The sequence below is a fragment of the Lepisma saccharinum genome, chromosome 23 (genome assembly GCF_977018435.1).
Source record: "Lepisma saccharinum chromosome 23, izLepSacc3.1, whole genome shotgun sequence".
NCBI lineage: Eukaryota > Metazoa > Arthropoda > Insecta > Zygentoma > Lepismatidae > Lepisma > Lepisma saccharinum.
Genome location: NC_139251.1, coordinates 58,200,801 through 58,225,152, shown reverse-complemented (window position 1 = coordinate 58,225,152; position 24,352 = coordinate 58,200,801). Strand labels below are relative to the sequence as shown.

The 24,352-nt window shown below is 35.4% G+C and overlaps 1 protein-coding gene across 1 annotated transcript in view; it reads left to right on the top strand.

Annotated features, from left to right (window-relative positions):
• The window catches only part of LOC145977696 (transmembrane 9 superfamily member 1-like), a 68,808-nt gene extending 54,123 nt beyond the window's left edge, over positions 1-14,685 (top strand). The window contains exon 12 of the mRNA XM_083109919.1: positions 957-14,685. Coding sequence (XP_082966045.1) covers positions 957-1,158 — 202 coding nt within the window. The 3' untranslated portion in view covers positions 1,159-14,685. The remainder of the gene's footprint in view (positions 1-956) is intronic.
• Positions 14,686-24,352: the final 9,667 nt, after the last annotated feature.

The window sequence follows — 24,352 nt, the reverse complement described above, 5'->3', positions numbered from 1 at the left end:
TTTAATGGTGTATATTAGGCTCTAAGAAAGAAAAAGAAAGGAAACAAAATGTATGTACTGATGGGGTGAAGCTCATATGAAAGGAAATGTAATATGTAAATCGTAAACATGCTTAAATTCTCTTGATTTAAACTTCAATATTTTTATGGGCAAAAATAGCAAATATTTTGTGCTGAATAATATACAAAATACTGGGGATGGGCCAATATGAAATTTTGGCCGATACCGATAAAGTACCGATATAAAATTTACCGATACCAATAACCGATATTCTATCGATCCGATATAAAATTAGAAATGGTCCTTGAAGAACCTGAAATGTAGACACATTTATTAAGCAGATCAATGAGAAAACATCTGCTTGTAACCTTGAACTTTTTTTAAAATGTAGCCTTGAAAACTGGGAATATACTTGAATTTTATCATGTTCGTAGAGTGGCCACCCTGATTCAGCTTGGTATGGCATGAAATTATTAATTTTCTTGGACTTGAGAGGAATGTTTCCCGCATATCCTCCACCCATTTCCCAGATGTTGAAGGCCTCCCACTGCTTTTGCCTTTACAGTCTCTTTAAATAATAGATGGATTGCCTGCTAAGTGGAGCCTTTTTAAATTTGGTTCTGAATTTGCAATGCACTGCGGTAGCTGATTTAGACTTTCAGAACTCCATAACCCAAAAGGCCATTTCCGCCGAGGTAGCAGCCATTTTGGGAAAAGGGGTCACTGGCAGGTACGACGATTGCAGGCTGTCACTGAAAGAAAACTTTTGAATTCCCTTTTTCATACATACATAACATATTAGCACATTTCAATAAGAACACAAATTACAACCATTTCAGAGTGTGAATTTATTTTGAATAACCTTGTATTTCCTTTGTGTACTAAGTATAACTTTAACCTTCAGCAAGGGACTCATGTTACAAGTAACACATCTTTTTTTCTTTAATTTCTTTCAGCTCAACAAGTGGCTTTGTGTTTTTGTATTCAGTATTCTACTACTACAAGCGCTCCAACATGTCTGGCGTACTTCAGACAGTGGAATTCTTCAGCTGCACTCTTCTGACATGCTATGTCTTCTTTCTTGCATTAGGAGCCGTGTCATTTTTTGCATCATTGAAATTCGTTAGGTACATATATCAAAACATTAAGATGGACTGATGAATTTGCTCAGAAGCGGAAAACAAATACACTGCATTCAAGATCGTTCCAGCCCCTTAAAAGTTATCAATAGCTTGTCAATTGAATTGAGGTAGGTCGGTATCACTGGTTTCTAGTATGTGCATTTTTTGTAGATTTCAGAATGAATGGGGTTTGATGTTCATGTGTGTAGAAATAAAGTTTATAATTATTTCATATTGATAATTGAATACAAAAACTAATAGATATACATGGTTAAAAAAATAGAATGCACAATTGTAGCTAGTAAATATCTTTGCCAAAGATGTAATTTGTAGGCATGTACGGGAAATTGAATGATGGATGATGAAACTATGTAAGAACCATGTGAATAATTCCAAGTTTCTACTGAGTCCATTGTGAGATGAGCATGTGTGAGTGTTGCGTGTGGATTGTGTCAATCAGGGCTGCAAGACTGGATTATGTTGGAAGTTTATTATTTATTTTGTCCTGTAATTGGCATCTCATGTCATGGTAAATGAAGTATCTAGGAATAGTACACACAGAATGTTCATTTTGTGTTTAAATGACTTTCCAGCTTTTGTCGTTACCATTGGTTTGGTAATCTGAAGGTCTTAAGTTTGAATTGCATAGATGGGATTGCATGCATTTTTTAAACATTCTATACTACAGAGCGAGCCATTCAAGTGTAGACCACCACGTCAATGTTTGCGTTATCTGCAAACGAGGCACTTGTGGCCGTTTGTCGGCATTGTACAGTGTTGATGAAGCAAGCGCACAGCAGTTTCTGTAATTATTTTAAAAAAGTGATTTGCTTACCAGATTTATAAAAGGAGGTGTTCAAACCAGTAGCCTTCGATGCACCTTTTATACATCTTTATTAAGACACCCACTAACGTAAGGTGGCGAAAGGGGGATGTACCTGTTTTTACGAATGTCCTGAAAGTAGACAAGAGACTGTAAAGTGTGGGGCCTGTTTGTTAGTCTGGCGATTGTGGGGTGATAGGATGCTTGTTACATATTGTGTTTTTTCTAGTGTATTGGACCACAAAGTGTGTTATGACTAGATCTCGGATTTTTAGGTTCTGAAATGTGTGCTTTTAGGTTACTAAAATGGGTTCTAAAAATCCTAAAATAGGTCCTAAAAATCTCAAGTTAGACTCGAAAAATCTTGAAGTAGGTTCAAAAAAACTTAAATAGTTCAAAATTCCTGAAAATGCTGATTAGGTATAGTCACCGGCAATGAAAATGGGATACCTATATCCTGAAATACGCACTATCTTGCATAACGTTATGTGTGTTGCCTAACCCTATGGCGATGGCAGAACTTACCATTGGAAATTTGCTATTCAAATCCGTATAGTTAGGAAAAAATATTTTTTCATGTTCCACAGTCAAACTTCGCATTTTTGTTTTCTGATGTGAGGATCATGTTATAAGCTGAAAATAATCTTTCAACAAAAACAGTCAGTGGTGCAGACTTCAATGCTGAAATGTTAGTTTGCAAGGCGTGAATGCCATAAAGCACTGAAGTGACGCGAAAGTGAGCAAGGCCACACAGATCAGACCCCTTTGGATTGTACAGGTAACAGTGGCACCAGACATTTTGCTTTCTTTAGAGCTTTGAAAAATCACCATGGGCTTGGAGGAAGGAGAATCAAGGGAGAGTATGTTTCAAACACGTTCGTCATTGAATATTTTTGTGACCAAACAAAGCAAATGCCTCTGTGTGACATAAAAATGCTGTAAAAACCTAAAAAAGGGTTTGATTTAGGTGCATAGACCTAAAATAGGTTCTAACAAGCAAAATAGTTTTTTTTAGCCACTATAAAACTTCATCAGTTGTTGCATTTTTTAACGAAACTCCAACATAACTTATTATTTCTTACATACCTGTAAAGGAAAAAAATAGATTAAATGCCTAAAATCCGACGTCTAGTTATGACTCAGCAAATGTTTTCTACTGCACAGCATGTATTTATTTGTGATTTATGTGTGTTAACTCAATCGGCACGTGAAATTCAAAGACGACTTGGAACAAGATTCCTGGTGTAAATGTTTCATGCAATTTTTGTGTCTGGGGTAGATTGAAAAATGCTGAATACGAGTCATATCTACACACCGTGGAAGAACTGAACTGAAATGTATCATCCGCTAAGAAATTACCAACATTAATCAATGGAAACTGCAGCGAGTTATGGGTAACTGCATGAAGATGTCAAAAATGCGTGGGCAATGAAGGCAGCCAGTTTCAGCATATTATTTCATAAATTGGTAAGTAAATAAATCACTTTTTAAACTAGTTAAAACTTGCACGCTTGATTCACAGACAGTCTACAGTGCCAACATACAGCCACGAGCACCTCGCTTGCCAATAGTGGAAACCCCGACATGGCAGTCTACAGTTCAATGGATCACTCTGTACTTCCAATATGAATGGTAGGCATCACTTGGATAGCTTTCATGAAGTTTCAGTAGTGTGAAGTCAGTTCAGCTGAAAAATGTGAGAATGTCCTCCATTATTATTACTCAGTTTTACATGAACTTTTAAGCTGCAAAATCAAATTGAGTGCAATTAATTTTTAGATATAAAAATTGTATGCAGTAGTTTTAGTGATAGGACGAAATAGGAATTGGCTCAGCCGTAATCTTAATTAGTTGATTTTTTTTATCTATGTCATCTATTTATTCTCATTATTACGATAAACTTAAAGAGTTAGAAAATAGAGAGAGCGAGAGAGTTAAGATTACCTAAAATACACATAGAAAATATGTCCTCTTATGATCAAACTTTTGAATTTAAATTTGAGTACAAGAATATTCATATGTATCTTCGTCACATCTCCAAGTACTTTGAATAGATTCAGTTTTTGGCATTATAGAAATTGCTATACATTGGTTATGTACAGTCACGGAGACTTCTGGGTTCAAATGACCCCATTGACTTTTATTTGGTGTCCTTACTATTCAAAGGTGTCCTTGACTACAATGGAGAATGGTAGATTTACAGCCCTGTTATTCAGTTAGCCAATATTTATGGATTTTTATCATGCAGAATGTAAGATTGTTCCTTATAAATGTTACATAGCTATAAGTTGTTGAGATTGTGTACATGAAAGAAAGATAAGTGTATATCTATCTTCCTATGCAAATAATGTATATTCATGCTTGAATTACTGTTACTAATATATATAAAAAAAGTTAACATTGAAAAAAGCAAGTGAAGTAATACCTGTATAGTAGGCAGCAGGAAGCATCTGCAGTGTAATCACAGGATTGAAAGCTATTGCCAGTATTTTTTTTTCTTTTTATTTATTGCAAAGTGATAGTAGATTGTGCTAGTGATAGTCTTTGTACATATAATAGGTAATATCTATACTATGTATATTTATTATCGCTTCAAAGAGCAATAACTTATTCCATTTATCAAATGATATGATGATAGAGTTGTCGAATTTGTATGCTAGAACAATGGTTCTCTGTTAGTAAGAGTTTTCAGTTAGTTTCTCTTAAGTACTTGTACACTCCTGTTCACATAAAGTGCCACATTTTGTAACATTGGGTGGTTGAAGTTTGTGCCACTTTATCTAAACTGGAGTGTACAATATTCCATTCACATTATTCAGAAGATGATAAATAAATGATTTTCATGGATGTTTGGTGAGGAGAGAACAAAATCTCCCTTACTTTTTATTTATTTTGTTCATTCTGTTGTTTCTTCCTATTTCTATGATGAATGTAACCCGAAACTTGCTGTGTGAAAATTAGTTTCTACTTTTTCTCGATACAAAGTCATGTGAATTTTTAAAGTTTAAATTCAAGTGTTACTGTGAAGCCAGTACAAGAATGTTATGCCATCAAATATTTTTCCTATGTAATAGCTGTTTAATTGTAATTACCACTCACTGAAATAATTTACAGCTCAAGTAGTAGTTGGAGTAATGCTAATAAAATTACGTATTTCAAGTTGGCGATAGATGTGAACATGTACACAATGTACGTTTTAATTGCCTTTTTCATACTTGCTAGGTGGTCAAATGTTATTGTGAATTTCAGATGATAACATAATTAAGTTGGTTATGCATGCATACATCTACAGTTTTGTGAGAGTTTTGATCATCATTTTCATTTTGAAGTCTAGATCTGGACTTAACCTTTAGCAAAGGGAGCCTCGCGCGAGGGCGTAACTCTAGGGACAGGACATTCCTAGAATCATGCAAAGTTTCATTGAAAACAGGCTAATACTTATTGTGCAAAAAAATAAGAAGAATGTATAATAGTGGCTGCGTTGCTACCTTGTGGGAAAAATTCCGGAACTTCAATAGTTTGTTTGAATTGGTGTTTTAAGTCCACTTTCTGCACAGTAAGGCTAATTGGGACTTGACCTACAGTTTAAAGTGGGATCCGAACCACTATGCCATTAGAGAGGCCCTCGGAATTTCAATAGTAGCAATGGATATATTGTTTTGTAATTCGAGTTTGTCATACATTTGTATGTATACTGATGAACAAAAAATACAAAACTGAAATATCATGTGTAGTTTTCAAAAAATGGTGCATTAATTGCTGCCACTTGGTGCCACATGCTTTGGAAAAATTTCAAACTTGAGTGTTTGCGCCCATGAAGCCCTAATTATTGCTTTTTGTGCATTATTACATGTAAAATTGAAATTTTTCAGAAAAAAGCAGTGGTTTATAAGTTAGAGCCCTTTTTTTATAAATCTATCCCATAATATGGGTAACAAAGGACTATTTCAATCGATACTTGTTAATAATAGTAACAATGGATGCATTGTTTTGTAATTCAAGTGGATGTATTGTTTTGTAATTCGAGTATGTCATATTTTCAAACGACGTAAGTCTCCTCTGATGGATAGGCTGAGATCTGTGACATGGAGATGATCACATTTGTTTTTAAACAATAAGTATTAACATATTTCATTACAATGCATTTCTTCTCTTTTTAAATTAATTTAAATTATTTTGGAATGAAACATGTAGTCTTGTCTACATTGCTATATTTTAAATGTGTGCATGAATCATTGTTCTAGAATTCATGATAATGTGTGTGTATATATATATATATCAATATAAGGTTTAAGATAATCAATTCTGCATTGGAAGTGAAGCATCGTTAGTTGAGTTTTAGTTAGCATTTGATTCTTTTAGTAAAATGGAAAAGTATAACAAAATGAGCATTAATTTAATATATATAAGGAGCCTGAAAAAATTTCTTCAGAGCTAGGTGCCAGGGGAAAAAATCAATGGCTAATGAAATACAAATCACCATGTACATGTTTACATTTTTTTAGCTTTAAATTGCAATTATAAAGGTACAAATTTATCTTTATGTTGAGAGGCTATCCACTAACATATTAACTGTAGTTTGTTGAAGAAATATGCCTTTTTTTTTTTTTTGAGCACACATGGAGTCACACGGACATACTTACAACATATAGTGTAAAAAATATTGATCCCAACTGTATATGCAAGTCATTTACAATTTCACTATTTACAAAAAGTCCCAGATCACATGGCAGACAAATCAGTTCACCAATCTGACAATTGTGAACCCCTTTGTACACAGTGACAAAGCCCCTTGTGACCATACACATGCCTTGTGGTTTTGGCACTAAAATACGCAAATCACGTGAGCGTTTAATTATGAAGTGCTTGCCATGAGGAAGAAGGGGTGACAAAGAGTAAGAAATTGCTGTTGATTCTACATGCATACAAATTTAAAAATGGCAATATTACAGCAAAATATGTCGCTAGGCTGAAATTTTCAGTCACCATGGCAACCAGGCGAACGTGATTTTTTGAGCCCTTTATATAATATATATATATTACTCATGTTGCAATATTATCTTAATATTTGGAAGCAGCATATTTTTTTCCTCTTAAAAGTTACTTTCACGTTATACCATATGTTGTAGTAAGTTGATTGTTTCCATTGCTATTAAGCATTGAAGTATTAGAAGACAACTTTATCACGGTTTAGGGTAAAATTCGGTGTTATTAATCTAAAATCGGAGTAGTTTTTACATGCATTTTTGCTGTTCCTTCTATGCTTAAGATTTTCACATTGTTTTAGTTCTGAAATTTAGACAAATCTTAGTTTTAATGACTAAAAAGAAATTATGGCTTACCTTTGTGAGAAATGACCAAATTTCTTCCATTTGGAAAACTATTTCATCTCATTAGCCACTAAATATGAAATGTTTATTGAATGATAACACCCAAATCTTTGAACACAATCCTACACATCACATTTCCCTAACAATGCCAAAATATCCTTCTGCGACCTCAAAATATCATTTTGTGTACACAGACACACATAAACGCTCTCCCCCCCTCTGAAACACAACAAGCTTCTCCCTGAAAAGTTTCCCGTTCCTACGAAATTTTACTTCTCGGAAGACTCCGAGCGAATTCAATTTCAGGACAAGGTTAAACACTGTCAGTCATGTCTGCACCAAATTTCAATAAATGAAACGTGATAATCTCTTTCGAATCAAACTATCACCAGTTAGATTACAAATGACAGAATAACGCTTCAGGTAGTTTTTTTATTTTTTAACCAAAGAAGTGTTAATCGAGAGGCATACATATTTCGTTTTTGATGAAAACACGAAATATGAAATAACATGCTGTAATGTTCATTTTTCATGTTTCTGAAAGGTGTGAGGTGCATTTTCCTACCCTGTTTTGTCATGAAATAATGCGCAATGAACTACAAAATGCGAAAGATACTCTTAAACACGAAATTTACCGTTTATATACCGACGCGACACTTTCTGAAGTCTGAAGTATCCTGTGAGTTATGCAATTGGCAGGAAATTGATTAATTGTGCTGTAAGTATTTGAGAAGAAAAAATGGACCCCTTTACACAGGAATAAACTTAATACTCTGGTAACTACATAAATGTGCTATTGGAAGGGAAAAGTTTATTTTGTGTAATAAGTGCAGTTTTAAATCAAATTTACGATTATATTCACAATTTCAAAACCAAAATATCATTTTATTTAGCACTTTTGATGTGATTATTCACCGCTATGACACCGAAATTTTATTTTATTTACCGCTTTTGAACCTGAAATAGACTGTTTTTGTACAGAAATTTTGCTTTGTTATTTACCAAAAATATGTGCTTCTAGTTAACCCCGGTTTGTATTGCATATTTCACGTCGTTTTTTCCGTTAAATTGTAAAATTCGGTGTTATTCTGAAAAATGGCAAATTCACATTATTTCGCGATTCCAAAACACTGAAAACTTTCCTCCTTTACCTACCCAAATACACTTTCAACACTTTATTTTGCTTTCCTCAACTTTTCAGCGTTATCGTTAAAATGAAAACTTCACATCCCTAACTATTACACTATTACTTTTGGAAACAGAAATTTCCAACAGTGTGTTACCAGAACATAAGCCTACAAGTAGCAGAAGAAAGTCGTATATTTTCCTTTCCTCCGTACCTCTGCCAAGCATAACTTCGTTGCATATTCTGACTTTGTTGTCATCTTGTTTCTTTAAAAAAAATGAATGACACCTTAGGCTTCCTAGTTTACCCTTTGCTTCCAGTGCTGCCAAGTGGTAGAAATCTGAACTTCCACCAGTCGAGTGTAAACAGTGCAGATGGCATAACCCACCATGATAAAAGCAGTGGATCTTCAAATTTAATCGGTAGCTATACGAAGAAGAGCAATTTGGAAACATGAAACTTATTCTTCAGAGAAAAGTGAAATTGCATCGCATTTAATTAGTAAGTCGGTCATCATGGTCTCTGAAAATGACCATTAAATAGACCATTAGATATTGAAAAAGTATATATATTCATCATATAATTAATAACACTGGGGAACAAAAAAAAAAAGATTTTATTTTATGGCATAAAGTTTAATAACAGTTTCAGCACACAAAACAGCTGTGATTGCCAATTATATGATTGGTTCAGTTGAATTGACTCCAGTTATAAAAATAAACACCATGGAAAATGTAGGAGGTAAAATTACTCCACGCTTTTCTCGGTAATATAAAAATTTGATAATGGGCTGAAATTGTTCAAAATTCTCAATTTTACGTAATGTATACAGTGCTTAGTGAAAATGAGTAACATAAAATAAAGAATTTTGCATTACTATGGGGACTAAAATCAACAGCCATGTAATAGCTGCATATGTGGTGGAAACCAAATAGTCAAGAGTGAATTGCATCTTCCATTGTCATATTAGAAATACAATCAACCTTGTACAGGCATAGCAACAATTTACAAATAAATAAATAAGTTTCTTAACGGTACAAAGATTGTAATCGCAAAAAAGAAATATTAAATTGTTCTTGGAAGTTCATTTATATGTATGTCTTATGTTTCCGCCATTTTGGTTTAGTTGCATTTATTTCATAAATTAGAGCCAATTCAGGAAATATATTATTATGTCATTATTCAGCAACATGAAATTGCCCTAAATTAGCTCTCAAACACTGTGCCGCAATTTCACTGTTCCCCAGTGTAATAGGTACTACTTCCAACCAAGGATTACAGAATAAATATTCAACAGATAATGAAGTTGCTATTAATAGCAAAAAATATGCACCCTTTGTGGTGAATATGGAATAATCTAGTCAAGCATTTGAATAGTAAGTAGTAGATCATTGCTAGAGTACACACATGTACCATTTTGTTCAGGTTCTTTTTACTATTTTATGGGCCTCCCCGATGGCGCAGTGGTAGTGTCGTCGCCTTGTAATCAAGGGGTCCCGGGTTCGATACCCGGTGGAGGCACAAGTGGTTCGGATCCCACTTTAAACTGTAGGTCCAGTCCCAATTAGCCTTACTGTGCATAAAGTGGACTTAAAACACCAACTCAACAACAACTTTTTACTATTTTTCGGGTGTGAGATAGTTACACAAGCATTGCCTTAGCATTATACATCTGTAAAAGTTTGGCAATATTGAATATGACGGTTATGGTTTTTGATGTAAACTATGTTGTTTTAACTGAACCTTTTTCTGTAAATTTCTTCAGTGAAATTACGTATCATGTCTAGATCGTCATTATAAATTATAAAGATTCTACATGTGTGAATTGAAGGGACTGTACAACAAAATAATTCTTAGAACAAGTTTTTCTCTTGTTCATACAGGGTGTATCATAATTGTGAATATGAGGTTACAATTTGCCACTGATTTTATTGTTTGTACACATACGCTTGTCACTTTATAGGTTACGTGTTTGTTATGCCTTCTATCCTGAACAGGATGTATGGTTTGTTTACAACACCCTCTTTCGGCAGTTTTAAACTAAGAAACCTCAGTGTGTGCAATGAGACAAGCGTACAATGTATACAGACAATCAAGACAGTGGCAGATCGTAACCATACATTCGCAGTTATCTCACAAACGTTGCGACCCCATGTTTACTGAGACTATTTTGCTTCTCTTCTACTAGTGTGTACTTTTCAGTTTCCCTTTATGCTATGGGAGCACTTTACCCTTTTTTTTTATGCTATCATTTATAATACACCTTGTACGTACGTACTTCTCAATACTTTTAGTGATATTTCATCCTTTTTCCAAAGATTCCTTTAATTGCATTACACAAATCCGAAATAGAAACCTCGCGATAACTGTTTCATGAAACTATCAGATCTTGTAAGGGGCATATTTTACTGAATGCGAACCTGCATAACCTGGTGTTGTATAGAAGATAGAATTTTACATGAACAATTATGTACTTTTTCAAGTACTCTAAGAGATATTGACACTAAAGTTTCTGTACCAGGAAGCCTCATCCCGTAATATTTTTGATTGCCAGTTTATTTCACATGGAAAACTCTAGAAATTCATTTCGTGACTCAAGTCATTGTTTTTTTGTTTGTTTTTTTTCTTCCAAAATGTTAAGTTTAGAGAAGAAAATATGAAATTAAAAAATAACATTTTAGTGGCATATAATCATAGTTTGCAATTTTATCAGGAGACCCATGAAGCATGTAACCAAGTACATGGAATTGCATGAAAAATCATAATTTTGCACTAAACACTTTACATCTAAAGCTCTCATGACAATGAATGATGATGAGATATCAACTAAGACTTATCTGTTTTATGGCAGCAAATAATAATAATAAAGACGTTTTCATGGAATATCAGCCAGGTGAAGACTATCCGGAAATCACAAGGGATTGAAGATGAGAGTGGCGTTAGCTCTCGAAAACCCTATCTGGAAATCACCTGGCTGATATCCTGAGAGAACGTCTTTATCTGACTATGTCGAGAAAGAAATTCGAATGCTTTGTCATCTTCCTTTACATGTTCTTAAAATTATTAGCTACCAGAAGAATAAACATTAGATTAACAATCTTCCAATGTAATTAGTTTATGATTATGTATGCATTGCAACATATGTACTATAATTAATTCATGACATTGAGAAAGCATTTGACTGTTGTGTATAGAGAGTGTGTTGCAGGAGAATTGTACAGATGATGTATTTTTAATATAAGTTAGATCATCTTAGCACATTGGCATTGTGCTTTGGGTATCAACTCTTCTTTCATATCTTTCTCTTTACATTATTTTGCTTCCTATTGTAATGATGCAAATTTCTGTCATGCTTTTCACTTACTGAAAATGAAGCATCTGAAGTATACTTGAGTTTGCTGTATAGTTTTGCAATCTGAAATTCGTTGTATGAATCTCTGCTATGTTCTTCAATGTTTATTCGACAAATAATTCATCCATTTGTGCAAATTTGTTTGAATAGGTGGAACATAGTTTGTATCATAAGTAAATAAATGTCCGATGAAACTCACATTTGTGAATTAAAACACCTTGTTTTACACAGGATGTGCCACAATTTATGCTGTAATATAATTCAATATAAGTGGACATTCAAGTTGGCACAAATTCATTACTATAATTTTTTTACCATCAATTAAAAGGTGAGGAAGATGCTTGCTATATTTTCTTTATTTGTTTATCTTTCATCTATATACAATAGTTTTCATTTTAATGTAAGTTTGAATTCTATTTAAGATAAGTAACAAATGAAATACATTCATCGAAACTAGAGTATCACTTTCAACCAACTAAGAGTTAAATCGAGTTTCAATGTCCTTAATCATTTCAAATATGTAAAGTTCGAAATATACATTTGCAGCAGATTAATTCTCTAATATTATTAACTAGATGCAAGCATGTAGGTATACAGTCTATTGTGCAATAAATTTCGAAAATGTGGTTGCATAGTGCCAGTGTATTAACTGGGCAGTGATGAATTTAGTTTATCTAATCCTTTTGTTAGTGACATAAGAAAATTACATTATAATATTGAATTTAGTTTGTGTACCTAAATGTTCTTGTACCTTTGATAACAATTGCAGGTTTACAGTGATGTTATACTACATGTATTATGTGCTTTCAATTAACTAAAAAAAATATGCTGCTGTTTTGTGGTTTAACATTTTTAATAGGCTTCCTTATCAAAGTACAGAAATGACTGGAATTTTAATAGTGGCAACACATGTGCAGAATTTGAGCGAACCATATCAGCACCTCAGTGTGATAGGACTCTCTGCTACAGTAGCAGACCCAGGTTTGAATCCCAAGGCATGTGATCTGGACAAGGAATTTTTCCAGTCGTGTTCCTAATTCTGCATGGCTCTGAGGCCCACCCAGCCTTATATTACCCAGGGGGATAAAGGTGGCCAGGTGTAATGCTGATCACATCATCTCAATATGTCAGAGATAAAGAATATGTGGAGACCTCCACATCACCCCATATAGCAGGAGTTCCCAAACTTTTTCATTTCACGGTGCCCTTAGTGTTTCAAGATTTTTCCGTGGTGCCCAAGTCACAATGAAGGCCCATCTAACACTTGCAACGCTCAGTTAGTGTGGTTTGGTTGCTTGCCTTAAGTTAATAAATAAACATATTTCAAATTCAGAAACATTTTATGTGTAAAAAATACTAAATAAGCACATATTTGGAACAATCATACCATTGATTGAATATATTGGAACATTTCGTGGCACCCCTGTAAGTCACCATGGTGCTGCAGTGCACACTTTGGGAACCACTGCCATATGCCTTCATGGCATGGGTGCACTTCCACAGGGTACCTTTACATTTCTTACATCTGCGTTGGTGGTCTATCACATGTACAGTTCCGTACACTTATGGGTTGTAACGATCCCATAATCAATGGAGTTCTTACTACCCAGAATTGTCCGTGACAACACCTACCAGACCTACACCACTCAGTATCAACTGGCATCACAATCTGCAAACAGCTTTGAGGGAAAAATTGGCAACCCGTTCTGCATAATCTTACATTTTGCATGACAATGCTCGAGCACATATCCTCAAAGCTTGCGATGATTTATTCACTCTATTGGTCAATCCTGACTTTAGCCTCACCAATTTCACCCCTTTGTCCTTAAGGCGAAGAGTGGTAGTTTCACACCAGGTATGTATTTATTTCAATACCGTCAGAATGGACACTGTTACTTAAAAACCTGATTATACAAGAGAGTATGAATTTCTTCCCATTTTACAAGTGGAAACTGTTTTTCAAGTTGATTATTAAGGAAGACATGATGCTTCCATGCATTCCTTATGGAGCAAAAAACGCCAGAACTTCCAAGTTATAGTTACAAATGGAACTTTTCTGACGACAAATGAAATCTTCAACTTGTTTTCTTTCTGTTCATGTATTTTTCTACGCCATCAGAAGTTTGATGTTCCGAAGAGAGCAAGTAAAATAATACTTCCATAAACATAATGCCAAGTTTTCTCCTCCTACTACAATCATCCAGCCCACATGCTCTTTCTCCAGCTTGCCGCAGGGAAAGGTCAGTGGGGGAGGACCTTTTTAGGGTCTTTACAGAACCTTTCATCTGGCTAGAAACTGAAACTGTTCCTCGTGGTCTTAAAAAAGGGAACCACTATCTCGAGCATTACCAAAAACATCCTACAACTAGGTAACAGGTGTTTCACAATGATAGTGAATAAGCAGGCATGTGTCGTTTGTTTGTAGGGGTTATAGAGTTGCCACTATTAAAATTCCATTCATCATAGTTTGTGGTTTAAGTTCCACTGTGGTACATTTTTTTCCTTTATTGCATCAGATCTCGTATTGTCCAACATCAGTCTAGCAACTAGGTTGTGATTGTCGCTGTCCTATTATGCAATATATACTTAACGTCAATATGCATATAGAGCACTTAGTGCCTTCAGCAGTTTCCTTATATCCTCAAATGCATTTTTCCTCAAAGACTCTTGCTGATTTAGGTCTTTTGAACATTACTACAAGAGACTTTGTCATTTTTTTGTGATACGTGTAGCAATTATAAAATTTATCCCATTAGTGCTTCTTAGAGACCCAGCCTTAAGAATTTCGTAGTCTGCATTTGACAATATATTTTACTATAATGTACAATGAAATGTGATATTTAATGGTGCATGTTCTACAAATTGTTTCTAAGTTGTTAACAACCTGTAAATGTGTATCATATAGATGTACTTATGTACATAAATAATATGTATTTGGGTTAATAATATCTCCTGTTGTTTTATTGTTTTGTGCTCCTTTTATCCGTACAATTAGCAGAAACATAGTGTAGAACACAAGATTAACGAGGTACTACAAATAAAACAAAGTCACTGTGTGTGCAAGTGCAAGCACACACATACAAACATATACAGGGTGATTCAGTTAAAGCATGCAAACAGGAAATAGGTGATTCACCAATGAACAGTTGGAGATAGGAAACCTGGGATCGGAGAAGCCAGCGTAACAAGATATGGGCTGATACATGTGGTTATACCATCATCCATAGGAATGACAAATAAATGACTGTATCAACATGCAGTGACATTGCTGATGTTCAGTGAGTAGAAACATTGATTTATACATATGAATTACATGATTGTACATTTGGAAACTAGTGTCATAGCATTGACAAACCACACAATTAGAAATCTCACAACAATTTTTCAAAATGACGGCAAGAATGCAAACGTGCCAACTAATTCCAAGTCCGTGTCTACTGGGGTCTCATAAACAAGCAATTTGATATATCCCCAGATGAAAACATCGAGTAGATTCAGAATGGATGACCTCTTGGGCCAGACGATAGGGTGTCCTCATCCAATCCAGATGGCTGCAGCCATCCACACTGAAATGAGATGGTGTTCTGTATCTTGGTATACTGGCTTCTCCGACCCTAGTTCCCTATCTCCAACTGTTCAGTAGTGCATCACCAGTTTCCTTTTTTACACACTTTTACTGAATCACCCTATGTATACACATTGGATAAAATTATTTTCATTGGAAAAAGACACAAGGCCCCTTTGAATTATAAATACATGGCAGAGATCACAATACTTCCAAGAGTCAAGAGCTATTTCCCACCTTTAAAAATACATGGTGAGCTACCGAGAGTGGATTGAATTTTTGTGATAATTTCTTGATTTATACAATGACATCAAAGTAAATTTGTAAACACCACTGTGTCATGGCCTGTCCATTTGTGTTTGTCCCTTCACCAATCTCATCTCATCATTCTTTCTAATCTTTATGGTTAGCCAAAAGTGGCAGAAAGTGAAGTAAAATAAATCAAACTGATCTGTTTGTTCCTGGAAGCTCTACAAGACTACAATTCAGTGTACATTTTTAAATCAAATGTTTCTTTCTTGTCTTAGTTTGTAAAAAGTTTGTCTTCAACAGCATGTTTTGCGGAACACTGTTGAAAGGAAGGACTATTTGCTTTTTGGAGTTGGATGGCCTATAGTATGGCACAGTGGCGGTCCGTCCATGGAACAGAGGGAACAGGCTGTTCCCTTCTACTTATCACCCTTTTTAGCTATTTAAATTATCTATAATAACATAATAAGAACACTTCTTTCTTCCGAAATCAACATGCCGAAGAAAAACTTTCACCGTGACTGGACGTTTGTTTACTTCACCTACCCTCGTCATCCCACCTTTTGGTCTGACGTCGAGTATTTCCAACCACGTGCAAAGGTAAACAATCCCCATGGTGCCATGGAAGCTGAACACTCTAGCTGTTCCCTACGATAGACATAGCGAATTCGTTTTCCTTCGAGTTTTTGCTATGTGCTAAACTTTAATTGCGTCGTAGTGATAGTTTTGAGTGTAGTAAGTCTATAGTTTTCTAATCTCATTTCTAAATTGCGTCTGCCAGTCATAACGAACTGGAAAAATATTCTCCAGTCTAAGCGTCTGCTAAATGCATTGGCTAAATGCTGCAAAATAGCTTCAGAGGGAACAGCTCGCGTCCACCTGTTCCAACAGCCCCAAGATGCACCCAGCGGCAGGTGCAGGGCAAGAAAGCGAATGTTGCGCATAGTGTTGCGAATGTTGTATGATCGACCGGCTGAACATGAAAGCTTTTAGTTAATTGAACTTTACAGAAAAGACAGTAAACCAACACCTATCCTAACCGAAATAAAAACAAGTTACTACAACTCTGTAAAATGATTAACTGGATACTCTTCCCGTGGCAAATTATTGTTGTTCTTGTTTGTTTCCGAGAAGGGAGTTTGGAACAGTTCGGGTTTTGTCACAATTTCTACAAATCTAACGAACGTCATGAAAAAACTCGGCCATCTGATTGCCATTATTGCATTGAGGACGTTTGAATTAGAAGAATGCTCAACTCTACAAAAAAAAATATATATATATATATATCATATTTGCTTTAACATTGGTATTGTCATAATTTTAACGTGCTTCATGTATGTCACTTCTGACAATTTGTAACATATGTATCCTATGTTTATTTGGTTCATTTCAACAAGGGTTGAATTTTACTTGGTCTACTGTATTATATTACGACAAGTATGCGAGGGGAGGGGGAAAGTGCAGGTTACCTGTTCCCTGCCTGATTTAACATCGCATGCCACTGGTATGGCATGACCCTGAAAAAGAAAGACTGCTATGGGAAAAAAGCAGGACCCGGGGTCACCATCCCAGAGCACCTTTTGCAGGGCCAGGAATAGAAAAATTCTTTGCTGTGATCATCCACTGCCTGGAATAGGAAATCGGTCTGTCGTATACAGGATCATGTTTAGGTTCAGGGAGTACATGAATTTGGGGCAGCAAAATCGCCATATTTTAATAATCTGGGAACTTCATTTTCTTGTTTTGTTACTGCTTAATTCTATATTAATGGTTGTCAACCTTTATGTGACTGTGACCTGGTAAATTCTTAAGTTTGTTGTCGCCACTGGATCTAATGAAATGACAAATTTCAGAAGAACCTCTTGTGGCCTGGTATAATGAATCCCACGGCCCAGTACCAAGCCGCGGCTGCCAAAGGCTGATATAAATAGTAAAGGACAACAGTGTCGGTGAAGAGAGCAAAATATTTATTCTCTGTCTCGGATCTTGCCTTTGGAAAATAATAATGATAATATGCATAATTAGACTTCCTAAAAATGTGAACTGAAAATTGTCTCTTTGAAAGTATGATTTCATGAAACCTAGTTTTCATTTCCTGTTAGAACTAATTAGGATTAGATTAACATCTGTGTTTTTCTTCACCTTGTTTGTATTTTGGCGACTTAAAATTATTTTCAGGATAAGTTCAGCAATTAAGAAAATGTCATCGCTTGTTTAGAACCACATGAAAATTATGATTTGCATGAAACTTGCATGTGCAAAAGTGACCTATTTTCTCTATCAATGCATCCTGGCTGAAATTCTCCTCTAATGCACTTATCTCACTTGTTTCTTTCCATCTTGCATGTCATCCATTTCAGAATCATGGCTAATCTGCTGATAAAGAGTCATTCCTAAAAAATAACTTTGTACAAAAAGTAGCCGAGTTACATTTACTTCATTCAGAAAGTAACTTAGTTACAGTTAACGTTCAAAAAGTAGCTGAGTTACACATGTGCGGTTATTCCATGGAATGAAGGGAATGAGTCATTCCCTTACAAAGTAGAAGTATTAACTGTGTTTATGTGGTCAATTTATTTTGACATAGTTTCATTCAAACTATTCTTATGTAGACGTATATCTAATTCTAAAAGCTGTTGTAAAAACCGCGAGACGTGTGTCCTCATCGTGGTCCTACTAGGTAGCCAACAGACGACCATCAGTGTCCGTGTCGCTCATCCTCGGCAAAGGGAAAGGGAGCATTCGGCATTCTTCGTAGATCTTCAGCATAGGGAACGCATGACTGATACTCACTCTAGCCTCACACTTTCTTTTCAACTAAATCCATTAAATCCACCTAAAAAAAATATTTTGCAATATTTTTTCTTCATTTACAGTGAATATTGTGTTGTCAGCTAACATAGTAAATTGAATTTGTGTGTTATTTCTGGAATTTGTATGAAAACATAAGTTAAAAAATCATGCTTAACAGTTGACCAAATCAGTGCAGTTCAATTGACTCGAATGGAATGAATCCACAGAACTCATTCCGGTTCTTGCGGGTGCTGGAAACTCTTCGTCCTGGGCTTGAGATCAAGAAGTTTTGAAGAGGTGGTTATTTCTGGTGATAGATCAATGTCCGATTTAGACTCTACCGGGTATAATAAAGAAAAAAATGTTTTTGACATTTTAATCCAGACCGACCAATGTGGAATAATAGGTGATTGCAGAAGAGCATTAAAACTCTACTGTTGGCTTTTTTTTTAATTAAACTCAAATGAGTTCTGCTGCTAAGCCCACTGCATGAATAGACAGGCTAATTGGGGCTAGAGCTTCATTACAAGGTGACAACATTACCACTTTACCATCCAGGAGGACCAATTTTCAAATGAAAAGGGTGTGTGGAGCAGTTCAGGTTTCGATGAAATGAACAATTTACTTAAACATCACAGCCTTAACGGCAAACTCAAATCTGCGCTGAAATTCTCCTGACAACATTTGTAACTATGAGAATAAACTTGCAAGAAGATATACAGCACAAACGAGATAATGAATCAAAAATTGAAATTAAAGTTTTTACAATTAGTTAATAAAAAGAATGGATTTTTTTCCACTGAAAAAACTTTCTAATCTATGAAATTGAGTTAAGGTCAACATTTGACATGTCTCGTCACAGAAGTGAACTAAGTGTCACTTATTCCTCAGATTAAAATATATCGATGGGAATTGTTCAAGTTAAGTTCGTTCGTTTAAACAATTCCTGTGTCTAGTACTAGTGCTGAACGATCTTTTTCATCATTTCACCGAATTCACAGTTAATGTAAAAATACCCAAGGACAGTAATTGAGAAGAAGCTGCTAAAACTGAAGTGAAAATGCAGAAGATGAATTCTACAATCTAGTGATAGAATATTTCATAAAGGAGGCGTTAATAATAAAAATAATGTTTTTTTAAAATTTTCTTACAACATGTGCTTCCTTTGCTGTAAAGGTCACCAACCGCCCCTGGAGTTACATTTACTTCATTCAAAAAGTAGCTGTTACAGTTGCTTCATTGAAGAAGTAGCTGAGTTACAGTTACTTCATTCAAAAAGTAGCCGAGTTACAGTTACGTCATTCAAAAAGTAGCTGAGTTACAGTTACTTCATTCAAAAAGTAGCTGAGTTACAGTGACTTCATTCAAAAAGTAGCTGTTACAGTTGCTTCATTCAAAAAGTAGCTGAGTTACAGTTACGTCGTTCAAAAAGTAGCTGAGTTACAGTTACTTCATTCAAAAAGTAGCTGAGTTACAGTAACTTCATTCAAAAAGTAGCTGTTACAGTTGCTTCATTGAAGAAGTAGCTGAGTTACAGTTACTTCATTCAAAAAGTAGCTGAGTTACAGTTACTTCATTCAAAAAGTAGCTGAGTTACAGTGACTTCATTCAAAAAGTAGCTGTTACAGTTGCTTCATTCAAGAAGTAGCTGAGTTACAGTGACTTCATTCAAAAAGTAGCTGTTACAGTTGCTTCATTGAAGAAGTAGCTGAGTTACAGTTACTTCATTCAAAAAGTAGCTGAGTTACAGTTACTTCATTCAAAAAGTAGCTGAGTTACAGTTACTTCATTCAAAAAGTAGCTGTTACAGTTGCTTCATTCAAGAAGTAGCTGAGTTACAGTTACGTCGTTCAAAAAGTAGCTGAGTTACAGTTACTTCATTCAAAAAGTACCTGAGTTACAGTGACTTCATTCAAAAAGTAGCTGTTACAGTTGCTTCATTGAAGAAGTAGCTGAGTTACAGTTACTTCATTCAAAAAGTAGCTGAGTTACAGTTACGTCGTTCAAAAAGTAGCTGAGTTACAGTTACTTCATTCAAAAAGTAGCTGAGTTACAGTGACTTCATTCAAAAAGTAGCTGTTAAAGTTGCTTCATTCAAGAAGTAGCTGAGTTACAGTGACTTCATTCAAAAAGTAGCTGTTACAGTTGCTTCATTGAAGAAGTAGCTGAGTTACAGTTACTTCATTCAAAAAGTAGCTGAGTTACAGTTACGTCATTCAAAAAGTAGCTCAGTTACAGTTACTTTGTTCAAAAAGTAGCTGTTACAGTTGCTTCATTGAAGAAGTAGCTGAGTTACAGTTACTTCATTCAAAAAGTAGCTGAGTTACAGTTACGTCGTTCAAAAAGTAGCTGAGTTACAGTTACTTCATTCAAAAAGTAGCTGAGTTACAGTGACTTCATTCAAAAAGTAGCTGTTACAGTTGCTTCATTGAAGAAGTAGCTGAGTTACAGTTACTTCATTCAAAAAATAGCTGAGTTACAGTTACGTCGTTCAAAAAGTAGCTGAGTTACAGTTACTTCATTCAAAAAGTAGCTGAGTTACAGTGACTTCATTCAAAAAGTAGCTGTTACAGTTGCTTCATTCAAGAAGTAGCTGAGTTTCAGTGACTTCATTCAAAAAGTAGCTGTTACAGTTGCTTCATTCAAGAAGTAGCTGAGTTACAGTTACTTCATTCAAAAAGTAGCTGAGTACAGTTACTTTGTTCAAAAAGTAGCTGAGTTACAGTTACTTCATTCAAATAGTAGCTGAGTTACAGTTACTTAATTCAAGAAGTAGATGACTTACAGTTGCTTCATTCAAAAAGTAACCGAGTTGCAGTTACTTCATTCAAAAAGTAGCTGAGTTAAGTTACTTCATAGAAGTTCAAGGTTCGACCCAACATCCCCTCAGCTAGCAATTTCCACTTCAAGCGTTGCTCCAAACTTTACTGAGTTCCTGTCATAAACTATTTTTTGAGAGGGTACGTTTACTTTTTATAGTAGTAAGTTCTCGTTACAGTTCGTTGTTGATGATAGATAGTGCTACAGAAGGAAAATATCATTGGCCTCTCTTGAATACGCAGGTGCTGTCAAATGTCCAACATTTAGGGTGACCATAATATTTTCACCCTAACCGGGACATCCCAAAGATATCAGTGTACCCCCCCCCCCCTTTCCTTAAAGATCGGTTAGGCTTAATTTTAAAATTATTGTTCTTATTAATTTATTGCTTTTGTTCATTAAAGGATGGATCGCATAAATGATATATCATAAACAATAAATAAAATATGATCTCCCGTTGTCAAAAGGTATTAATTAGTACAATCCCTGTATGGGGGTTATACCTGGGTAAACAAAAAAATGATCGATCAGACAATTCGATTGTTGATGGCGGGGAAAGAACTTCCAGTTTGGCGAATTTTCCAATGTAAACAAGTGGAATACAGATCGTCACCAAGCTTATTCTCTTATTAAAGATCGGAAACAAAATGGACCACTTGAAATTTTTGAGTGATATAGAGAAACGAAGGTACCTAGAAAAGATTGGCAATTTCCCGGATCATTTGGATGCAGATATAAGGGACAATACTAATATTTTCCAAGGCAATGTTGATCTTCTACAAACAGTTTCATTTTTGAAAAGATTTCTCCAGGTTGAAATGAAGCTTACATTAATTATAAACATTGAAATACTTCGAGTACAAGCTACGGTTAAAATTATTGCTATACACTATTAACATATACCTACTTAAATAAATTTTATTCGAATTTTATTATTGTTGTTATTTTTTTATCATCATGCTATTCGATCCACAAGCCAAATGAATATCCAGCACAACTATTTTCGATTTACTACATTTCATAGTTACTATACTGAAATGCACAGTAATTAACTTTTGCAAGTGTCGTTCAAGAAAAGACTTGAGAAGTTATAAAAAACTACTCACAAAGTTCATATTGTGTGACCTCATCTAGTGGAACCATTTATTCTTTGGATTAAATGGTAGAATATGAAACTATAACCTGGTTCCTGTATTTTTCACTCATTTTTCCGATCTAATGCATATTTTTCATTGATTACTCTGTTCGAATACTAACCAAGTGAACATTGTTTCTGTTATTAACAATAAAAATAACAAACTCTCTGCTTTTGTGCAACTTAAACTGAAGGATGTAAATTTCCAGGGGGAGTGGGTCGACTGACGCCCATGGAGAGAGCGCTTATCAACAACCAAAAGGCAAATGTGTTATAATGTATAATTATAACTAGTTGCAACTTTTAAATTTAAGCCCCTATCACACGGAACTGGATTTCTAGTTGGAATGCCCTAGTTGGCGCTGAACTAACTTTCTAGGTAGCAATCATGGCCGCCTGGCTGACTGCTTGACTGGTTTGGAGGAATAGGACATGTTCTAAAGCCCGCATCACACGGAACTGGATTTCCAGTAGGTATGTCCTAGTTGGCGCTTGACTTGCTATCAATTTGCTAGTTTTCGCCTCACACGATACTTATCAGCGTACTTGTCGATAGACTTTTGTTCCCATACGAGGGAAGTTGTAACGGCGGCCGCGTGAGAAGTAAACAATGTATCACTTGACATTTTTAAAAGCCGATAACTATTCATCCGAGAGGAATAATGTTTCGTATTACACGTTATTAAGTACAAAACAATAGCGCTGCTTAAATACATACTTTACAACGCTTACTGTACACGCATGGAAGCATATTTTAGTTGTTTCAAGAGTAAACACCGTGCACTCGACATAGATGGTATAAATCAACGCGCCTTTCATGCTCTATACGTTATACATTGCTGGAGCAACACTCGGAAACCACAGACAAAAATGCTCCTTTGCACACTCACAGATTATCTTCACATGGCGAAACTTTGCTCTGATTGGCTGTTCCACAGAATCCAGTCGAGGAAAGCAAGTAGCAAATTAAGCCCCTATCACACGGAACTGGATTTCTAGTTGAAATGCCCTAGTTGGCGATGAACTGACTTTCTGGGTAGTAATCATGGCCGCCTGACTGACTGCTTGACTGGTTTTGAGGAATAGGACATGTTCTAATTGCTACTAACTTCTTCGACTAGATTCTGTGGAACAGCCAATCAGAGCAAAGTTTGGCCATGTGAAGATATTCTGTGAGTTTGTAAAGTAGCCTTTTTTTGTCTGTGGCTTCCGAGTGCATACAACACGAAAGGCATGTTTACAATTGAAAAAGCTAAAATATTCTTCCATACGTGTATAGTAAACGTTGTAAAGTATGTATTTTATCAGCGCCGTTCTTCTCTACCTAAAACCATTTAATGCGATGCGATATTCCTCTCGGTTGGATAGTTATCGTATTTTAAAAGTGTGAAGTGATACGTTGTATACATCTCGCGCGGCCGCCATTATGGGAACGAAAGACTATCGACAAGTACGGTATAACAAGTACCGTGTGAGGCGAAAACTAGCAAATGGGTAGCCAGTCCAGTGTCAACTAGAGCATTCCAACTAGAAATCCAGTTCCGTGTGATAGGGGCTTTAGAACATGTCCTATTCCTCCAAACCAGTCAAGCAGTCAGCCAGGCGGCCATGATTGCTACCTAGAAAGTTAGTTCAGCGCCACATTCCAACTAGAAATCCAGTTCCGTGTGATAGGGGCTTAATTTGCTACTTGCTTTCCTCGACTGGATTCTGTCTCAATGCAGTTTCTTATCGCAGAAATTCCGAAACTATCAGGAAATTGCAGACATTTGGTCTGCAGTCCCATCTGGTGTGTGGAATTACGTAATTTCCTTTCCATCCGTATCCAGTCCTACATCTCTAATTTAAGAGAAGAAAATAAGTCCGAAGAAATTTTTATGAACAAGCGGATAAAACAGGTAACACTGGTAATTTTACTGAACCAAAGGGTGTGGACCCGTTGAACCCCACCCTTAAATACGCATTATTTCCTTGTAATAATTATACATAAACTAAGTATTAATATGTACTGTGCAACTGATGTAATCTTCTCAGTGTA